This window comes from Zosterops lateralis (genome assembly GCF_965231275.1).
Source record: "Zosterops lateralis genome assembly, chromosome: 30".
Lineage (NCBI taxonomy): Eukaryota > Metazoa > Chordata > Aves > Passeriformes > Zosteropidae > Zosterops > Zosterops lateralis.
In genome coordinates, this window is record NC_139790.1 from 5,973,381 (window position 1) to 5,991,695 (window position 18,315).

Sequence of the window (18,315 nt, forward strand, 5' to 3'; positions counted from 1 at the left end):
CCCTGATGACAGCCTACCCCATCCTACTGGGACCCACTCCTTTCCAGGACCACCCACCCCTCCCAGGACCCTCATCCCTCCAGTGCCACCTATGGGCCATTCGCCCAGGCCTCTGTCCCCTGCCAGGGGCTGGGGCAGCCTTAGGGGTCTGGGGGAGGTGGGATCTGTACTGGGAAGGAGGACTATACTGGGCGTGAAGATTATACTGGGAACTGTAGTGAGTGGGCTGCGTGGAGGTAGAACTGAACTGGAAGGAGGCTGTAGTGGCTGGGGGACTATACTGGGTGGTCTACATGGGACTGGGATTGTGGGAGGTATAATGGGAGCTGTTACTGGTGGGAGGATTTGTACTGGGAATGGCAGAGCTGCACTGGGGGAAGACTACAGTAGGGGGAGGGAGGGGTATTGTACTCGGGGCATAACAGGTTGGGGAGGCTGTAGTGAGAGTGGGAGTGGAACTGGAAGGGGGGACATTCCTGGGGGCTGCATGAGGTGGAGTAGGGGCTGCAGCAGAGGCTAACTGGGAGGCACTGGGAGGTGCAGGTGGGGCCCCCCAGCTGCCGGCAGGCCCCAGCATTGCTGGACAGTGAGTCATGGTTGGGGGGGCGGGGGGGGGCTGGGAGGGAGGGTCACGCATATGACGATCGTGGGCAGCCTGAGCTGCCACGTGGCCCTGCCACCACCACCGCTGCCCAGGGAGCCTGCAGGGCCTGGGCGGATGGAGAACACCCAGTGCACCCCCAGCATCACCCCCTAGCGGCCCCCAGCGCCCCAGGGGACACCCTGGAGGTGCACCCCCCAGGCTGAACCTCAACCCTGCAAGCAGGGGGGTTCGGGGACGGTGTCACATATCGGTAATGCATGTGCAGTGTGTGCAGATGTGTCACATATGTGTAATGCATGTGCACTGTATCCCCTGTGTGTGCTTCCTCTGTGTGCCGTGTGGGTAACCCAAGGCACTGCCACACGTGTGCAGGGGCTCATGTGCAGTGTGTGACCCGTGTGCATTCTGTGTGCTGGGTGTCATGTCCAGTGTGTGACCCGTGTATGTGTGTGTATGTGTTCTGTGTGTCAGGTCCACGTGCAGTGTGTGTTCTGTGTGCTGAATGTCATGTACAATGTGTGACCTGTGTGTGTTCTGTGTGCATGTGCGGTGCGTGTTCCATGTGCTGTGCATGTCCCACATTCAGTGTCCTAACACGTGCAGTGTGTCCATGTGCTGCTCCGAGTGATGTGGTTCCCATGTGCTGTGCCTGCAGTGTCACGGATCTAGTAGGTGCGTGCCTGGTCCTCATGCAGGTGGAGCACTGGTGTGTGAGGCGCTGTAGCTGCATGTGCAGAACAGCGGGGGTACGGGGGTACAGGCATGTGCTGTGTGCCCGGCTGTGCTAGGAGCGTGGCATCGGTGCCACTGCTGCGGGCCCAGTTGCCAGCGCCCGGCCGGGTGCCAGCCCTGTGGCCAGGCCCTTACACACGGCATGTGGGGCTGGTGTGCTGGTGCCAGGGCTGGTGCCAGTGTCTTCCTGGTCCCCACGCCCTGCAAGTGCTGATGCAATGCCAGCCCCTTCATCCCAGGCCTCACAGAGCACCAGTATGAGCTCGGTACCAATCCCAGGCAGTGCCGGTGCCAGTGACAGTCCCGGTACCACTGCCAGTGCCGGTGCCAGCGCAGCGCGGGTCCTCGGCAGCGCCGGTGCCAGTGCCGGTGCCAGTGCCAGTGAGGGTGCCAGGCAGCGCCAGTCCCGCGCGGTATCAGTGCGGGTTCAATGCGAGTTCCCGGCAGTCCTGGCCCCGGTGCAGTGCCAGCACCGGGCTGGCGACAGTGACTGTGTCGGTGCCTGTCTCTTCAGTGCCCTCCCGGTCCCGTTAAGCGCCAGTGCCACCTCGATGCTGAGCGGATCCCGCGAGGCGCCGCCGCCGCTCGGTGCCGCCCCCGGCCGCAGCACCGCCCCCAGCCCGCCCGTCCGGGGCACTCGGAGCTTTCGGGGAGTGGGGCCGGTGTGGAGCGCGATGATCCCGGCGGGGCCGCCCCTCTCCTGCCTCCTGCTGACGGCCGCGCTGCTGCCGCTACTGCCGGTACCGGCACCGGGGGCAGCCCCGGGCCCCCCCGCTCTCACCGACGCCGAGATCGAGGAGTTTCTGCGGGGCTTCCTTGGACCCGGGAATGGCGGGGACCGGGACGGGGACGGTAGTGAGCTGGGCTTCGGCACCGGTGAGTGATTGGCACCAGGATCCCACGGGGAACGGGGTGGCGAGGTCGGGGGGGACCCCCCAGCTGAGCCCTCCCATGCTCACCCTGCCTCGGAGTGGCTGCCCCCTCACTTCTGTCCCTTCAGGCTCTCCAGGGTCACTGATGGAGCCTGAGAAACCCAGGAAGGGGAAGAAGGAAAAACCCCCCAAGAAGCTCAAGGAGAGACCCCGGGACCCCAAGAAGAATAAAGACAAGGTCAAGGACAAGGACCGGGGCAAGAACAAACCCCCCAAGAAATCGAAGGAGAAGCCACCAAAAGGCTCTGAAAACCCACCAAAAGGCTCTGAAAAAACTCCAAAAGGCTCTGAAAAACCCTCAAAAGGCTCCAAAAAGCCCAAGGAGAAACCACCCAAGGCCGCCAAACCCTCTGGCAAGAAGCCACCAGTGCCGCCAGGCCCCCCCACTGAACCCCCCACGACCCTGCAGCCCTCACTGGGCAAGGAGGATGAAGAGAGCCTGGAGCCTTTGCACAACAAGGAGGAGGAGGAGGAGAAGGAGGAGGAGGATGGAGGTGTCCGAGGTGAGTTTTGGGGACACCCATCTTTCCACTAGTGGGGTTGTGGTGGGAGGTCACCCCACATCATGCTCAGCTGCCTGAGCTCAGCAGCACCCTACAGCTGGCCAGGGTTTGTCCCCTTGGGTTTCCCCTCTGTCTCCTCGCATTTCTTCCCATGGAATTTTCTTCCCACTGTGGGGCTAGAGGAGGCCTGGACAGGTGCCTAGGGAGGCCACACCAGCCCCTCACTCTGTCTCTGTTCTTAGAAGAGCTGCCAAATGAGCGCTGGGGACTAGGCCGGGAGGACTGGAACCCTGAGCCCCAGCCGGGTGAGTGCCCAGTCTCCAAGGCCACTACCCTATGTCTTGGGGACACTCCTCTGTAGGCCAGGGCCACTCCTCTGCACCCTGGGGCTATCTCCTTGTGTCTTGGGACCACCTCTCTGTCCCCAAATACCACTTTTCTGCACCCCAATGCCACGTCCCAGCTCCCCAGGGTCATATTCCTGCAATATGGGCCACCTCCTTGTTCCCAAATGTGCCCCTATGTCACCTTCCTGTGTCCCAGCTCCATCTCCCTGTATCCCAGTGCCATCACCTTACACTCCAGAGCCATCTCCCTCCTCCCTGGTGTCATTTCCCTGCACTCTACTACACTCTGGACTAATTCCCTGTGTCCTGGGGTATATGTCTTAGAGGTTCCTTCAAGGGGATCGGACATGTCATCATCGACATCATACTTGACATCCTGGCTGCGAACAACTCTCAGCGAACAACTCACATGAGAGCACTGTCAACCCAGGACACCCTGCTCTCTCATGTCACCTCCTATGTGCCCCAAGGCTATCACACTTACCTCAGGGCCTCTTTCCTGTTCTCAAGTGCCACCTCCCTGTGCCTGTCTGCACCCTAGTGACACCCTGTGCCCCTTCTCCATGTATCCCTTCTCCGCAGAGGTCCCTGAGGAGCCAGAACCCCCGACTCTGGACTACAATGAGCAGTTGGAGCGGGAGGACTACGAGGACTGTACGGTGCAGGGGTATAGGTGGGGGGCCACCAGGGCCCCTGGCCTGCAGGGAGAGAAAGAGGGCATGTCCCCTCCCACCTATCACTACAAAGCCAGTGCCACCCTCTGTGTCCCCAGTTGAGTACATCCGGCGGCAGCAGAAGCACCCCAAGCCCCCAAGCAGGAGGAGACCTGAGCGGGTCTGGCCCCAGCCTGAGGAGACACGTATGTGGGAGGATGGGGACATGGGAGGCTGGCACTATTCAGGGTGTGGTTGGGGCACAGTCCCCAGCCTTGGGAACCCAGGGAAGCAGCCTGGAGCTGGGGTAAACATGAGGACAGCATAAGGGGCGCAGGGATCCTGTAGGGGTGTGGGGATCTCTTAGTGGCATGGGAATCCTATGGGGACATAGAGGGGTCCTGTAGGGACACAGAGAACCCTGCAGGAACATGGGGACCCTGTGTGGGTATGGAGAACCCCATAGGGACATGGAATTCCTAGCAATGCATGGGACACTCTTGGGAGGACACTAGAGGTGTGGGGATCTTTTGGGGACATGGGCATCCCAGTGGGATACAGAGGGGTCCGGTGGGGACATGCAGACCTCATGGTACATGGGAATATGAAAGGGAAATGTGGGTTCCAGAGGGGCATGCTGACTCCATAGGGACCCTGCAGGGACATGGGACCCTCACTGCCTTCCTATCTCCAGCACAGCCCCTTTCTCCCTTCCCCCAAGCAGAGCCAGAGGAGCACCCCCCGCAACCCCCCCTGCAGCCCCTCCCGCAGCCCCCCTTGCCTGGCCCAGTGACTGAAGGGGACTATGGTGAGGGCTTCGAGCCACCTGACTATGATGACTGTGAGTGATGAACTGGGAAGGACGAGGCACCTCAGCACCCCCAATCATCCCTGCCCCACCAGTCTCCAGAGAGTTGTCCCAGCCCCCCACCCTGTGCTCCGCAGGGACCTATGGGCTGCCCCTCCCAACAAAGCCCCACAAACACCCGGACAAAGAGGACAGGATGGAGATGGGTGAGGAGAAAATCAGACCCTGTGAGAGGCAGTGGAAGAGGCTGGGTGGGGTGGGCAGGGCCCAGCGGGGGGATCGTGTGCACACGGTGGGCATGTGTGCCCCAGGGTTGACAGCAGAGCCGCAGGGAGGATGGCATGTCCCTGGGGTGGGTTACATCCCCATGGTGGGTGTCAGATTCCTGTGGTGGGTGGCACATCATCAGGCTGGGTCACATGTCCTATGGTCAGTGGCACGTCCCTAAGATAGGTGACGTATCTGCATGGTGTCACCTCGCTGGAGTAGATGTCACATCACCAAAGTGGGCGTCATGTCTTCAGGGATGGTGGCACATCCCTGGAGTAGGTGGCATGTCCCTGGGGTGAGTGATATATCTGCATGGTGAGTGCCACATCCCCAGGGAGGGGGCATGTTCCCAGGGTGGGTGTCACACCCCTAGCATCAGTGCTTGAGGTGGGTGGCATGTTCTTGGGATTGGTGTCATGTCCCTGGAGTGGGTATCACCTCACCAACAGTGAAGCCCAAGAAAGAGGAGGAAGAGGAGGAGGAGGAGCGCTGGACGGAGAAGGGCCAGAACCGCAAAGGTGGGTGGCAGCCCCCATTCCTGTCCCCTCACACCTGTCCCTGTCCCTGCCCCCCTCACTGTGCCTTTTCCTTTCCCAGGAAAACCCAAAAAAACAGGAGGAAAGAAGTGGGGTCCAGATGAGGAAGAATGGGCCCCTCCAGCAGAGAAGAAAAGTGAGTGTCCCCATTCCTGTGGTTACAGGGACACCCTGCTGGGCAGAGGAAGCCCATCACCCCCTGCTGTCCCCAGGGTGTCCCCCAGTTGGGCTGGAGTCCCACCGCATTGAGGATGACCAGATCCTGGCCTCCTCCATGCTGCGTCATGGGCTGGGTGCCCAGCGCGGCCGCCTCAACATGCAGGTGAGGGTCACCCCCAGTACACAGCCCATGGGTCATGGTGACACCTCCACCCACATCCCACTCACTGCTCCCCAGGCAGGCACCAACGAGGACGATTTCTTTGATGGGGCGTGGTGTGCTGAGGATGACAGCCGGGCACACTGGCTCGAGGTGGACACCCGCCGCATCACCATGTTCACCGGTGTCATCACCCAGGGGCGCGACTCCCAGATCCAGTATGGGGACGTGGGGGTGGAGCCAGGGACGTGGGACAGGGGAGCAGTGTGGGGACCCCTGTCCCAACCTGTCTCTGTCCTCCCACAGTGATGACTTTGTCACCAGCTTCTATGTGGGCTTCAGCAATGACAGCCAACACTGGGTGATGTACAGCAATGGCTACGAGGAGATGGTGGGGACCTGTTCTGGGTGGGTGACATGGGAACAGTGGTGACCCTCTTGGGTACATCTCTCCCTGCTTGGCAGATGTTTTACGGCAACGTGGACAAAGACACGCCGGTGCTGAGTGAGTTCCCTGAACCAGTGGTGGCCCGGTATATCCGCATCTACCCCCAGCGCTGGAATGGGAGCCTCTGCCTGCGCCTTGAGGTCCTGGGGTGTCCCCTCTCTGGTAACAGTCACTCCAAAGCAGCCTGGGGGTCACAGGGGGTGGGATCTCTCCAGCCATCCTCTGCTGCTGTGTCCCTGTCCCTTCCACAGCTGTCAGCAGCTACTATACCCAGCAGAACGAGGTGACCTCCACAGACAACCTAGACTTCCGACACCACTCTTACAAGGACATGAGGCAGGTGGGCACTGCTAGGGGGGCAGATCCGGTGGGGATTGAGATACTCTGTAGAGGATGGAATACTCTGTTAACAAATGATTTGAGTGGGATCCTCTGTGGGATTGGAACACCCATGGTTGTGGATCCTCTGTGGGGTGGGATCTGCCATGCGGAGTGGACACCTCTATGGTGGTGGGTACATCTTTGGGGTATGGCATTCTCTGTGGTTGTGGGCACTTGCATGGTGGTGGGCATCTTCATAGAATGGGATCCTCCATGGACGTGGGATTCTCTGCAGGGTGTGGGCTTGTCCCCCCAAGCACTGCCCCCATCTCTCCCACCCTGCAGCTGATGAAGGTGGTGAATGAGGAGTGTCCCACCATCACTCGCATCTACAACATTGGCAAGAGCTCACGGGGGTTGAAGATCTATGCCATGGAGGTCTCTGACAACCCAGGCGAGCATGAGACAGGTGAGGGAGGTGTGAGGGATTGAGGGCTCCCAGCCATGGTCCCAGGTGTTTGCTGACCCTCCTCGGCCCCTGTCTCCAGGTGAGCCTGAGTTCCGGTACACGGCGGGGCTGCATGGGAATGAGGCATTGGGCCGGGAGCTGCTGCTGCTGCTGATGCAGTTCTTGTGCAAGGAGTACCAGGACGGGAATCCCCGCGTGCAGGGCCTGATCACCGACACCCGCATCCACCTCATTCCGTCCCTCAACCCTGATGGCTATGAGCTGGCCCATGAAGCGGTGAGGGGGCAGCAGGGTGGGATGGGCCATGAGGCAGTGAGATTGGACAGTGGAGCAGTGGAGTAGGATGTGGGGTGCTGGGATGGGCTGTGGGGCAGTGGGATGGGATGGCAAAGCTGTAGGATAAAGTCCCCCCCTCACCACTGCCCTGGGCTGGCCACAAGGCTCCAAGCTAGGCACCTGAGATGTGTCAGAGAAGGGGATGGGACCTGGAGCAGTGGGATGAGACATGGGTGGTGGGATGCAACGCCCCAGACTCACCAGTGTCCTGGGCTGCCCGCAGGGCTCTGAACTGGGCAACTGGGCACTGGGCCATTGGACAGAGGAAGGCTTTGACCTCTTTGAGAACTTCCCCGACCTGGCCTCAGCGCTATGGGCAGCCGAGGAGAGGCGGCTGGTGCCCCACCAGTTCCCCAACCACCATATCCCCATCCCAGAACACTACCTATCCGAGGATGCGGCGGTGAGTGCGGTACAGGGCAAGGTGAGAGGGTGGCAGAGGGTGATACCTCATGCCCTGTGCCTGCCTCACAGGTGGCAGTGGAGACACGGGCTGTCATGGCATGGATGGACAAGAACCCCTTTGTTCTGGGAGCCAACCTGCAGGGTGGGGAGAAGCTGGTGTCCTTCCCCTTCGACATGGCCCGACCCAGCCCCCCAACACCAGCAGCTGCCCCTCGTCCACTGGACTATGAGGATGAGCACCCCGAGCTGCAGGAGACACCTGACCATGCTGTGTTCCGCTGGCTCGCCATCTCCTACGCCTCGGCACACCTCACCATGACCGAGACCTTCCGTGGGGGCTGCCACGGACCGGATGTAACCAACGCCATGGGCATTGTGCAGGGTGCCAAGTGGCACCCCCAGGCTGGCAGTAAGTTGGGGCCAGTGGTGTGTCTGCCCCATAACCTGGCCGCTGGCAGGTGAGCAAGTGGATGGGTGGGCATGTCTATGCTCTTGCAGGTATGAATGACTTCAGCTACCTGCACACCAACTGCCTGGAGCTTTCCATTTACCTGGGCTGTGACAAGTTCCCCCATGAGAGTGAGCTGCAGCAGGAGTGGGAGAATAACAAGGAGTCTCTGCTCACCTTCATGGAGCAGGTGTCTACTGGGACATGGCCATAGCTGCCCCACCTGTCCCTCACAGTTCTACTCATCCCTTTTCCTCACTCAGATCCACCGGGGAATCAAGGGTGTGGTGACAGACCAGCAGGGAGAGCCCATTGCCAATGCCACCATTGTGGTGGGGGGCATCAACCACAATGTCAGGACAGGTAGGTACTGCGAGGTGCTGGCAGGGTACCAGCATCACTGTGCCAGCCCCACCCCACCCTGCTGCCCCCCATATCTGCAGCCAGCGGCGGGGACTACTGGCGCATCCTGAACCCGGGCGAGTACCGCGTGACGGCACGGGCCGAGGGCTACAACCCCAGCGTTAAGACTTGCCATGTCCTCTATGACATTGGGGCCACACAGTGCAACTTTGTCCTGTCTCGCTCCAACTGGAAGCGCATCCGGGAGATCATGGCTATGAACGGGAACCGGCCGATCCGCCGCGTGGTGCCTGGCAGGCCCATGACACCCCGCGAGCACCTGCGCCTGCGGATGCGCCTGCGGCACCGCATGCGGTTGCGGGAGCAGATGCGGCTGCGGCGCCTCAACGCCACCATGGCCACTAGTAGCCCCACGGCCCCACCATCCACCACAGCCCTGCCCTTCCCCTTCAGCAGCACAGCCTACATGCCCTGGAGTCAGGAGCCACCCACTGCTAGCACCTGGGAGATGGACACTGAGACAGAGGTTGTCACTGAGCTGGTGACAGAGATGGAGGGCTGGGAGTTGCACACAGGGACAGCACAGCCCCTCACTACGGCCGAAACCTATACCGTAAACTTTGGGGACTAGGGACACTTGACCTCTCACTCTGCTTCAAGCCATGGTCGGGTGCTTCAGCATCCGCTTCCAACATCTTCCCTGAACCCAGGCAGCTGTTCCAGGTGGGATCAAGCCCCTCACCTTGCTGCGTCCAAGGACTGCAAGCATTGTTGCCAACAGCTGGGTGCTGTCAGGGACATGCTACCCCATCCCTCGGAGCTGGGCATTGCCAGCCCACTGTCTGCGTCCCAGTGGGGTGGCAGGGGTGGTACTGCTCTCCTGGGCAGGGCCCATGGAGGCAAACATAGCCTTTCTCCCCTCTATACAGTTTTTGTTACACAAATAAATCAAGTTATATTGGTATGAACATCTTGTCCCTCCAGTGCTTCCCCAGCTCTGTCACCTTCCCAGAGGACAGACAAAGACAGTGGATGCCATGCCCCCTTGAGGGGTGGGGGCTTGTGAAGTCTGTGCCCTCTGTGTGGTCAGTGGCAAACTTCTATGTCCCTGTCCTCATTGTCAGCCTCAAAGCCAGAGAAGGTGATGGGCTGGCAGGTGAGGTCACGCAGGTTGACGAGGCAGGCGGTCTGCGTGGCACTGAAGTCTGGCACCGTCACCAGCAGCACCCGCTGCCCCTCCTTCCCTGCAAACATAGGTGGGTGTCAAGCAGAGGAGTTCCCTGGCACAGGTTCCCAGCCCCTGCGAGGATCTAGGTGTGCTGTGAGACCCACCTTGGAGCAGCTTGGACTCGAAGTGGGGTGCATTGCCACAGAAGTAGACGTGAGGGCACTCAGTGAGGATAAACGGGTCAGATTTGTAGAAGGGGTAACAGCCTGGGGAATGTTGGAATTAGGGGGGGAGCCCCTGGCAAAGCCCCCCATTCAACAACCCCCCAGCCCTCACCATACCCAGGGTGTCTGGGGCTGTGGGGCTGATGTGTCCTGCCTGTAGTGTCCACTCCAGGATCTCCAGGTAGTTGTCCATGCTGCTGTATTTGAAGATATCACTGATGTTTTGTCCTGACGTCCCCAAAAACCTACATTATGGGGGAAAGAAGGGGAGCTTTAGATGCTGGACATGCTGGGACATGTCCCATGGTCTCACTCCACTGACAGTCACCAGAGCTGGTAGTGCACCAGGTTTGTTTACCTGACACCGTCCAGGTTGGCCTGGTAGGGATTGGTGACAAGGCGCAGAGTGGTGTAGGCACTGGCTAGGGGCAGCATGCAGCGGTGCAGAGGCTGCTGTGGCAGCGTGTAGTTGGTGGGGTCAAACTCACCGGGCATCACATCCACAGGCACAGAAGTCTGTGGGTAGAGCAGGGATCAACTGGGTGGCCAAAGTGCCCTCCAAGGGGGCTCAGAGGAAAGCCGTGGTGTCACTGCTGTTCTCTTTCCCCAGGACACCCCACTTGGTTTCGCCAAGGAGGCTAGATCCCAGGAGAAGGATTTGGAGCCGGGCTGTGATATGCCTCCCCATATGGGGTGCTCAAAGGGAAGTTGGGTGCTGGGGAAGGGGGTTTTGCCACCTGGCACTCCAGACTGCTACCCCACCTCAGGAATAAGGCACTCTCCCCCAAAGGAGCCTGATTCCCCAGCCAACCCCATGCACTCACACAGAGCTGCAGCAGGATCTCATCCAGCATCTTCACAGCCTCCACACTTGCAGCCTGTGTCTTCTTGGTCAAGTACTTGGCCTGGGTGAGCAGGAAGACAGTGAGGGACAACCCTGCACTCCCTCTTCCCTCTCCCCACACCCTCCTAGCACCCCAAAAGCACTGCAAGGCTGCAGCCCCCTCCTTGCCATACCTTGTTGATGGTGTCTCGGCTCTGCGTGTTCTGGCTTAGCAGATTCCCAGCCAGAATGACACGGATGATGTGGGCAGCACAGCTCTGCTCACCCTCTGCACCCAGCTGCCCTGTTACCACATCCACCAGCAGCTGAGTGCTGAGCAGGGCCTCCCCACTCACACTACCCAGCCCCAGTCCCGAGGCCAGCAGCACAAACCTGGATGGATGGATGGATGGAGAGGCTCAGGCAGTGTGCCACGCTCCCAAACTTAGCAGTGTCAGAGAGCTGGGACAGGGGGCCCAGACCCCTTGCCAGCCCTCTTGACATAAGGGACTCAGAGACACAGCACGGACACAGTGCTGCTGCTGATGACTCACCGGTCGGAGCTGGGACCATTCCAGGGCAGCGGTGGTGGCAAGTTGGCGAAGCAGTGATCCTCTACCAGGAATCTGCCATCATCCTGCTCAGAGCCGTACACAGCCAAGATGGTCCCTTGTGACAGAGCAGACAGTAATCTCTGGCCAGCCCCTGCAGGGTGGGTATCACCACAGAGCCACCCTGTCCCTTACCTGTCACCAGCCTCTGCACATCAATGGCTCCTTCCAGCTTGATCCGCTGAAGCTCATCCTCCAGAATCAGCTCGTCAGAGGGCTGGATGTACTTAGGCAGGGGTGGCTGAGGCACCAGGTTGTGCTGCTAGGGCACAGGAACAGCTCTGATGGCCTCAGCAAGGACTAGCAGCCCCCAAGGATCCTTCCCAACCCCAGCCCCCATCCCCTGGCTACAGCCAACACCCCAGCTGGGGGCGCCGGCAGCTGGAAACCCCCAGATGGGCTGGTTTCATTGAGCACTGGAAAAGCATCACTGAGCAAGAGTAGTGGCAAGCCAGGGGGGAACAGACGGACAAAGGTTTAGATTGGATATGGGGAAGAAATACTCTGTGAGAGTGATGAGGCCCTGGCACAGGTTGCCCAAAGAAGCTGTGGCTGCCTCTGGATCCCTGGAAGTATTCAAGGCCAGGCTGGATGGGGCTTGAAGCAACCTGACACAGTGGAAGGTACCCTAGCCCATGGATGAGCTTTAAGGTCTCTTCCAACCCAACCCATGATGTATTTCCATGATTTTTTAATGAGTCAGAACACACCAAGAGGTGGCACCAAGGTGGCATCCAGGGACAGGCTGGGCACAGGCCATCTGCTCAAATCCCTGCTAGCTCCCTGGCTATAACAAGCACAAGGAAGCCATGGAAACCCAGCTGAGTTCTCAGGTGTGCTGGCACAACCCCCTGAGCTGTGGGGAGGAGGAGGGGGTGAGCCCATTACCTCCTCACTGATCTCCTGCAGGATGGAGGGCTGGAGCTGCATAGCCTTGAAGAGTGTCCCCACTACGCAGCACTTCTCTCCTGCCTGCAGCTCCGAGAGCTTCCGCAGCACAATGTCATTCCCTGTGAAGAGACTTGGGTCAGTGGCCTTGGGGTGATGGCGGGAGCAGCTGAAAAGTCCCAGCATCGAGGCCAGCAAGAGGTGCTGGGGAATGTTGGGAAGTCTCTTGCTTTTCCTCGAGGCACGGCGCCAAACAGACATATGTGGGCCAGATGGGGCCGAGGTGCATACCAGAGCCTGCAAGCCTGCAGGCATTTCCTCAGTGCTGAGGGGAAAGCTGGGTCATGATGGTGTGTTGATCTCCCAGTAACAGCTCAGTCTGGGAAGGGTCCAGAATGCAGTGTTCTTGCCCTTGGGCATGAGGGGTTGCTGTTCCTGCTCATCACCCAGGGGATGACCCAAACATCCTACTGGGAGCTGACAGGCAGGAGATCACTCAACACCTCTAAACCTGATCTCTGACAGAGCTAGATCCTCTGCCCAGACCCCTGATGGAATTCAGGATCCCCATCACATTCAGAGAAGATCCTGGCATGCTGACAAGTCCTTGGGCTTTAGGCAGAGATCCACAGCGGATACAGGCTGGGAGAACCTCAGGAGCTGGAAGAAGCATTGTAGCCCCAGCTGCATCCACTCTGTGGCTGAGGAGCAAAAATCTCCCTGTGTGTCCAAAACTTCTTACCCCATGCCTGGGGACCCAGAGGTGCTCCAGCCCCATCCAGTGTGTGTCCTTCCATCCAGTATATGGCTATGGGACTGTCATTCCCTGTTTAAAACAGCCTGTGAAGTTCATCCTGAGCCTCAGGCCCTGGAGAAGAGCAAGGAATCTGCTCCTGGTCTCCTCTCCCAAAACAACACTGCCTGCACCAGCTCCTCATCCTTTCTGGGTGACATTTCTCCTCCCAAAAATCTCACTTTGCTCATCACGCGCTGCTGAACGTGACTCTTGTCCCAGGGAGAGCACCCCGCTGCCATCCCTGGCACCCCACACTGGAAACATGGATTCCCGAGCCTAGGAATGCAAACAGTCTGAGTCAGAACAAAAACAATCCTGTTGAAATGTCTTATTTTTGGCTCAAACTCCCCAAAATATGTGTTTGGGGGGAGGGGGCTGTCCTGTCCAGATTTTTGCCTGCAAGCGCTTCCTGCTGGGAGACAAACTCCAAAATCTGGTCCCATCTCAGGGCTCCAGGAGGTAGAGTTTTACAAACCATTAGGTCCTGTCACACTTGGCAAAGTCCAGGGTGGCCAACCAAGAAATGACATCTGCTGTGGGAGCAGCACTGGCTTTGCTTCCACACAGCCCATGGGACTGGGGAGAGCACAAAAACAGGCATCTGGCCCAAAAGCTTCCACTGAAGGGGTTTTTGCCCATAGAAGGGCAAAGCTGAACGAGATTCAATCACAGGCTGTGCTCAGCCCGGGGAGGGCAGAGTCCCAGCAGCGCCAGCATTGCTTCATCCTGCGAATGGAAACTCTGAGTGTGAGGGTCCCACCCGCAGAACCACAACCCCCCTCCCAACCAGGAAACAGCCCCCACTGGCACAACTAGCACCTCTCACCCCCCTGCACCCTCCTGTACCCCACTTCCTGGCCAGGGCCCCTCGGTTCCACCCTGACAAACCTCACACTCAACTCCTGTTCCCAAAAGTGTGTGGGGCGATGTGACAAAGACAATTGTGTTCTCCCTGCCTACACCCCCTTCTGTGATGGGGAATGCAGTTTGTCCCAGGGTCAGAACTCTAGGTGGGAGCTGCAACAGGAATACCACATAATCCAACTGCAAATGGATTATCCTATCATTACTGTGCATCCCAGAGCTGAGGGGCTGAGCTCTTTTCGCTGGGCTCTGCTGCACATCCCCTGTCAAGGGTGTAAAATACCCCTGGAGAATGGCAAAACTGGGTTCACTGGAGCTGCACAAGTTGCAGGAAGGTTGTGGGTGGATCACAGCCTGGCAGGAACAGACTCCCCTACAACCGGAAGGATCTTGCCCCCAGGGATGCCTGCAGGGTACATCCAGCCTGAGGACAGGAACACTCACTCACTTCTGGACTCCAGAATCTGGTCAAACACGGAGATAAAATCCAAAGGCAGCTCCACAGATCTTTGTTGCCAAGGCCACCACTAACCTATGTTCCCAAGTGCCACATCCATACAGCTGTTATTTCCCCACAGGGATGGGGACTCCAGCACTGCCCTGGGCACTCTGTGCCAGGGCCAGACAGCCCTTTCTATTAAGGAATTTTCCCAATATCTAATCTGAACCTCTCCTGGTGCAACTTGAGGTTGTGTCCTCTTGTCCTGTCCCTTGTTCCTGGGGAGCAGAGCCTGACCCCTTGCTGGCTGCACCCTCCTGCCAGGAAATTGTGGTGAGCAAGAAGGTCCTCCCTAAACCTCCTTTTCTCCTGCCTGAGCCCCTCCCAGCTGCTCCTGGTGCTCCGGCCCCTACCCCAGCTTTGCCCCTACCCCTGGACACGCTCCAGCCCCTCAGTGTTTTTTCTGGGGCTGGGCCCTGATAAAGGGGAGATTGCCCCCAGGCTCACCCCATTGGCTCCGTGCGCAGCGCTCCAGGCCTGGCCGCATCCCAGCGAGGCGCACGGCGTAGATGTGGGCGTACTGCCGGGAAAAGCTGCGCTCACCCAGCTGGAAGGGCTGCGAGCAGTCCAAATAGCCCAACACAGGCACCCTGGGGAAGGTGGGGGGCTTGGCCGAGGGGGGGGCCAGCAGTCCCTGTGCCATGGGGGCTGCTTGCTCCGAAAACATGGCATGGGACATGGGGGTTTAACGATGGGTCTGGAAAACAAATTGGTGAATTAAGAATCCTGGCTCCCACCTGACCATCACTGTCACCCCAAGACACAATAGTTTCCCTGAAAATTATCTTCCCCAGCCCTAAAATACAAACCATGTCCGGCTCTGACCCTCCCTCTGCACACCGCACACCCTAAGCCCCCCTTCCTCCCCTCTCTTCCCAACCCAGGGCATCCCCAAACTCATCTTGATGATGGGACCACCCTCTCCTAAAATCTCCACAGAGCAGGACACCTGAAGTCCCCACAAAATACACCTTGGCTACCGGATCCCTCCATGACCCCCTTCTCCCAAATGGACTCAGGCCCTGCCATAGTCCCCCGGACATCCCCAGGCACCACTGCCACTCCAACACACTCCCTCTGGCACAATCCTCCTCCCTGCGGCACTGGACCCCCTCCAAACACCTACCTAGCACCAGAAACCCGCCAAGGACACAATAGACCCCCCAAATCCCCAATCCCGACGCCTCATTCCCCCTCAGGCTGCAGGACCTCCAGGATCTCCCCAGCCCCTCCAACCGTGGTCTTCCCCGCTCCCAAACGGGGACACCACCGCGACCGCGGCCCGGGCTTCCCGCAGGTCACGTACGGGGTGAGGGGTCAGAGGTCGAGGGTCGCCGCCGACACCGGGATCCGCCATGGGGGTGGGGCTGCGGCGGGAAAAGGCGCGAACGCCGCAAACCCGGAAGTTGTGTGACCTAGCGGCGGAAGTTACGTTAATATCGCCATGGCAACCGCTGTGGGCCGGGGGCGGTGCGAGAGTCCTCTGTAAGGGGGACATGGAGGGGGCGGGGACCGACCCCGGCGGGAACGGACCGCGACAGCGAGACATTGGGATCGACGTCGGGGTCCCACGGAACCCATGGGGTGAAGAGGACATCATGACTGACCCCGGAGAGAACACCAAGACTGACCCCGGGGGGCCACTTAAGCTCAGGCCGTTGGACTCCCCAGAGCCCGGAGAGGTCCAAGAGCAGCCCGGGACAGATCTCTCCGATCTCGAGATAGGCTCTCCCTGGCCGCCCCACACTTCGGGGAACTTATGGGCAGTTTCCCTGAGGGGAGGAGGCTGGGGAGGTTGGGGGCTGCTGAGCTTTCCCATGTTCCCCCGAACCCCCGTATCCCCTTCCTGTGGGGGTGGAGGTGTGAGGCAGGAAGGGCCTTGGGGAGAAGCGGTTTTAAGGAGTTTAGGGGTTTTGGTCCCCCCACCCCCACAGCCTGTGGCTGCACTATAAAAGGTTTCAGGACGCAGGCAGTCACCCACTGTCAGTCACCGGCTGTCAGCGGCTCTGTGGGCTCACCATGTCTTCCATCTTCCTCCTGCTGCTGCTGGTGGTGGGAGGTAATGGGGACCCTCCTGCTTCCCAGGGGTAATGGTCACCCCAAGGTGGAGGGGAGAGGAGATACATTGGGATGGTGGGGATGGCAGCCTGGATGGTTGAGCTTGGGAGGGCTGGGTCTGTGTGGGGACAGGCACTCAGAGATGTGGGAAGGAAGGCAAGGGGACATGCAGGAGGGATGGTGGGGGCCTTGGAGTTGTGGGGATGGAATCTAATGGGAACAGCACCTGGGGGTAGCAGGGATGGGGCCTGCCTGAGGAGCCAGGGATGATGTATGTGGTGCCCATGTTGGGACCAGCACCTGGGGGCAGCTGGGGACAGGATCTGTATGGGAAACTAGGAATGGTGGGAAGAGAAGGATGTGAGTACAGGCAGGAGGGATGGTGGAGATGGGGCTGAATACCTGAGGCTGGTGGTTTTGGTGTCTGGGAACCTCAAGGGTTCCTGGGGACCTCAGTGATGGGCACCTGCAGCCGTGCTCATTGTCCTGTCCCCATGCAGCAACACAGGCCACAGCCCCCTCATCCTGCCAGGGTGACCCAATGTCCTGGTGCTGGGACATGGCCATAGCCACACGCTGTGGCTGGGAGCAGCAGTGCCGGGACCTCTGGGACAGCCTGGCCCTGGTGAGCACCCCACCCTCAAGTACTGTCAGGGTCACCCAGGGATCCAGGCAGCCCTGAGGGTTTTTGTGTCCCCACAGGAGAATGTGGCTGAAGGGGATGACATGGCTGACAGGGATGGTGTGGCGCAGGGCAGGGGGATAAAGTGCACCCTGTGCACCAAGGCCTTGAAGAAGATACAGGCGCTGGCAGGTGACAACCCTGACAAGGTGAGGGGTGATGAGGGTCTGAGGGGCTGGGCTGGGGGCCCTCTCCCTATGGGCCCCTGACCTGCTCTGGCTCTGGCAGGCAGCGGTGGCAGCAGCACTGCACAAGGGCTGCCAGGTGCTGGGCCGGGCCATGGGGAGGCTGTGTCAGCGGCTGGTAAAAAAGTACCAGAACCAGATCACCGATGGGCTGCAGAACGGGGACATGCCCCGGGATATCTGCAATGCCATAGGCATCTGCCAGTCCTGAGCAAGGTTAGTGCCCACTTGTATCCTGATCCTGCATCCCATGGGCTGATCCTGCACTCTGCATCCTGCATCCTGTGTCCTGCATCCCACATCCTGCATCCTGATCCCAATACCCCATGTCCCATACTCTGTGTCCTGCACTCTTCATCCTAATCCTACATCCCACATCCTGCATCATGTCCTGCACCCTGCATCACAATCCCACACCCCCTGTCTTGCAATGTGTCCTGCACCCTACAGCCTGATCCTGAACCCACATCTTGCACCAAATGTTCTCCACCCCATGTCCCAATCCTGCACTGTGTCCTGAACCCTGCATCCTGCACTCCACATTCTGATCCTTCACCTTGCATCCTGATCCTGAACTCCATGTCCTGCACCCCACATCCTGATCGCATATCTCCCCTCTGCATCCCACACTTTGCACCCCACATCCTGCACCCCATACTTGCCGGAGGGGTGGGAGTGTGCTTGGGGTTTCTGAACCTTCCCTGCTGGAGCTCTGAGCCAGGTCACCCCAAAGTGCATTGTGGAGCAGGGGGAAAGCTAGAGAAGCTGCTTCTGTTGGCCCCCCAATTCACCCCTGGCTCGCTCTTTCTCCACAGGCACAGCCCCGGAGTGTGCCCCAAACCCTGACACCCCTTCAGCCCCTGATGCCTCCACAGCCTAGCCATCCCCTTCCCCCACAATAAAGTCCCTCCACTGGCTCCACGGGTCTTGTCTTGGACGGACATGGTGACAAGGGCATACGGCACCAGGCACTGGCAGGGGACAGTCTGGCCCTGGCCTGCCCCCAGCAGGGCCAAGGTGTCA

General features: G+C 59.6%; 3 protein-coding genes across 10 annotated transcripts; 2 read left to right on the top strand and 1 right to left on the bottom strand.

Moving 5' to 3' along the window:
- The first annotated feature begins 1,884 nt into the window (after nt 1-1,884).
- Nucleotides 1,885-9,462, top strand: AEBP1 (AE binding protein 1). 3 transcript variants are annotated; one of them, XM_083880481.1, is made up of 21 exons: nt 1,885-2,212; nt 2,337-2,771; nt 3,014-3,076; nt 3,701-3,772; nt 3,891-3,977; nt 4,496-4,612; nt 4,717-4,785; nt 5,299-5,367; nt 5,447-5,521; nt 5,598-5,707; nt 5,783-5,922; nt 6,011-6,095; nt 6,170-6,314; nt 6,404-6,492; nt 6,819-6,942; nt 7,022-7,218; nt 7,502-7,681; nt 7,753-8,092; nt 8,182-8,321; nt 8,395-8,494; nt 8,575-9,462. In XM_083880481.1, exons 1-21 carry the CDS (start codon nt 1,888-1,890, stop codon nt 9,123-9,125), a joined length of 3,513 nt encoding a protein of 1,170 aa, XP_083736607.1. In that variant the 5' UTR covers nt 1,885-1,887; the 3' UTR covers nt 9,126-9,462. The 3 variants fall into 3 exon arrangements, with proteins under 3 accessions (XP_083736607.1, XP_083736608.1, XP_083736609.1); XM_083880482.1 differs by having other exon boundaries at nt 3,017-3,076; XM_083880483.1 differs by lacking the exon at nt 4,717-4,785.
- A 118-nt stretch (nt 9,463-9,580) lies between these two features.
- POLD2 (DNA polymerase delta 2, accessory subunit) lies at nt 9,581-15,783 on the bottom strand (the record flags this gene model as incomplete). 4 transcript variants are annotated; one of them, XM_083880503.1, is made up of 11 exons in its annotated part: nt 15,674-15,783; nt 14,815-15,064; nt 12,209-12,330; nt 11,456-11,579; nt 11,264-11,378; nt 10,904-11,102; nt 10,711-10,791; nt 10,245-10,402; nt 10,004-10,131; nt 9,827-9,928; nt 9,581-9,738 (listed from the first exon to the last, which is right to left on the bottom strand). In XM_083880503.1, exons 2-11 carry the CDS (start codon nt 15,044-15,046, stop codon nt 9,581-9,583), a joined length of 1,419 nt encoding a protein of 472 aa, XP_083736629.1. In that variant the 5' UTR covers nt 15,047-15,064; nt 15,674-15,783. The 4 variants fall into 4 exon arrangements, with proteins under 4 accessions (XP_083736629.1, XP_083736626.1, XP_083736627.1 ...); XM_083880500.1 differs by having other exon boundaries at nt 11,456-11,582; XM_083880501.1 differs by having other exon boundaries at nt 11,456-11,582; nt 15,577-15,679.
- Nucleotides 15,784-15,819: 36 nt separating this feature from the next.
- GNLY (granulysin) lies at nt 15,820-18,211 on the top strand. 3 transcript variants are annotated; one of them, XM_083880532.1, is made up of 5 exons: nt 15,820-15,951; nt 16,926-17,050; nt 17,128-17,256; nt 17,336-17,508; nt 18,108-18,211. In XM_083880532.1, exons 1-4 carry the CDS (start codon nt 15,864-15,866, stop codon nt 17,501-17,503), a joined length of 510 nt encoding a protein of 169 aa, XP_083736658.1. In that variant the 5' UTR covers nt 15,820-15,863; the 3' UTR covers nt 17,504-17,508; nt 18,108-18,211. The 3 variants fall into 3 exon arrangements, with proteins under 3 accessions (XP_083736658.1, XP_083736660.1, XP_083736659.1); XM_083880534.1 differs by having other exon boundaries at nt 15,835-16,049; XM_083880533.1 differs by lacking the exon at nt 15,820-15,951 and adding an exon at nt 16,058-16,426.
- Nucleotides 18,212-18,315: the final 104 nt, after the last annotated feature.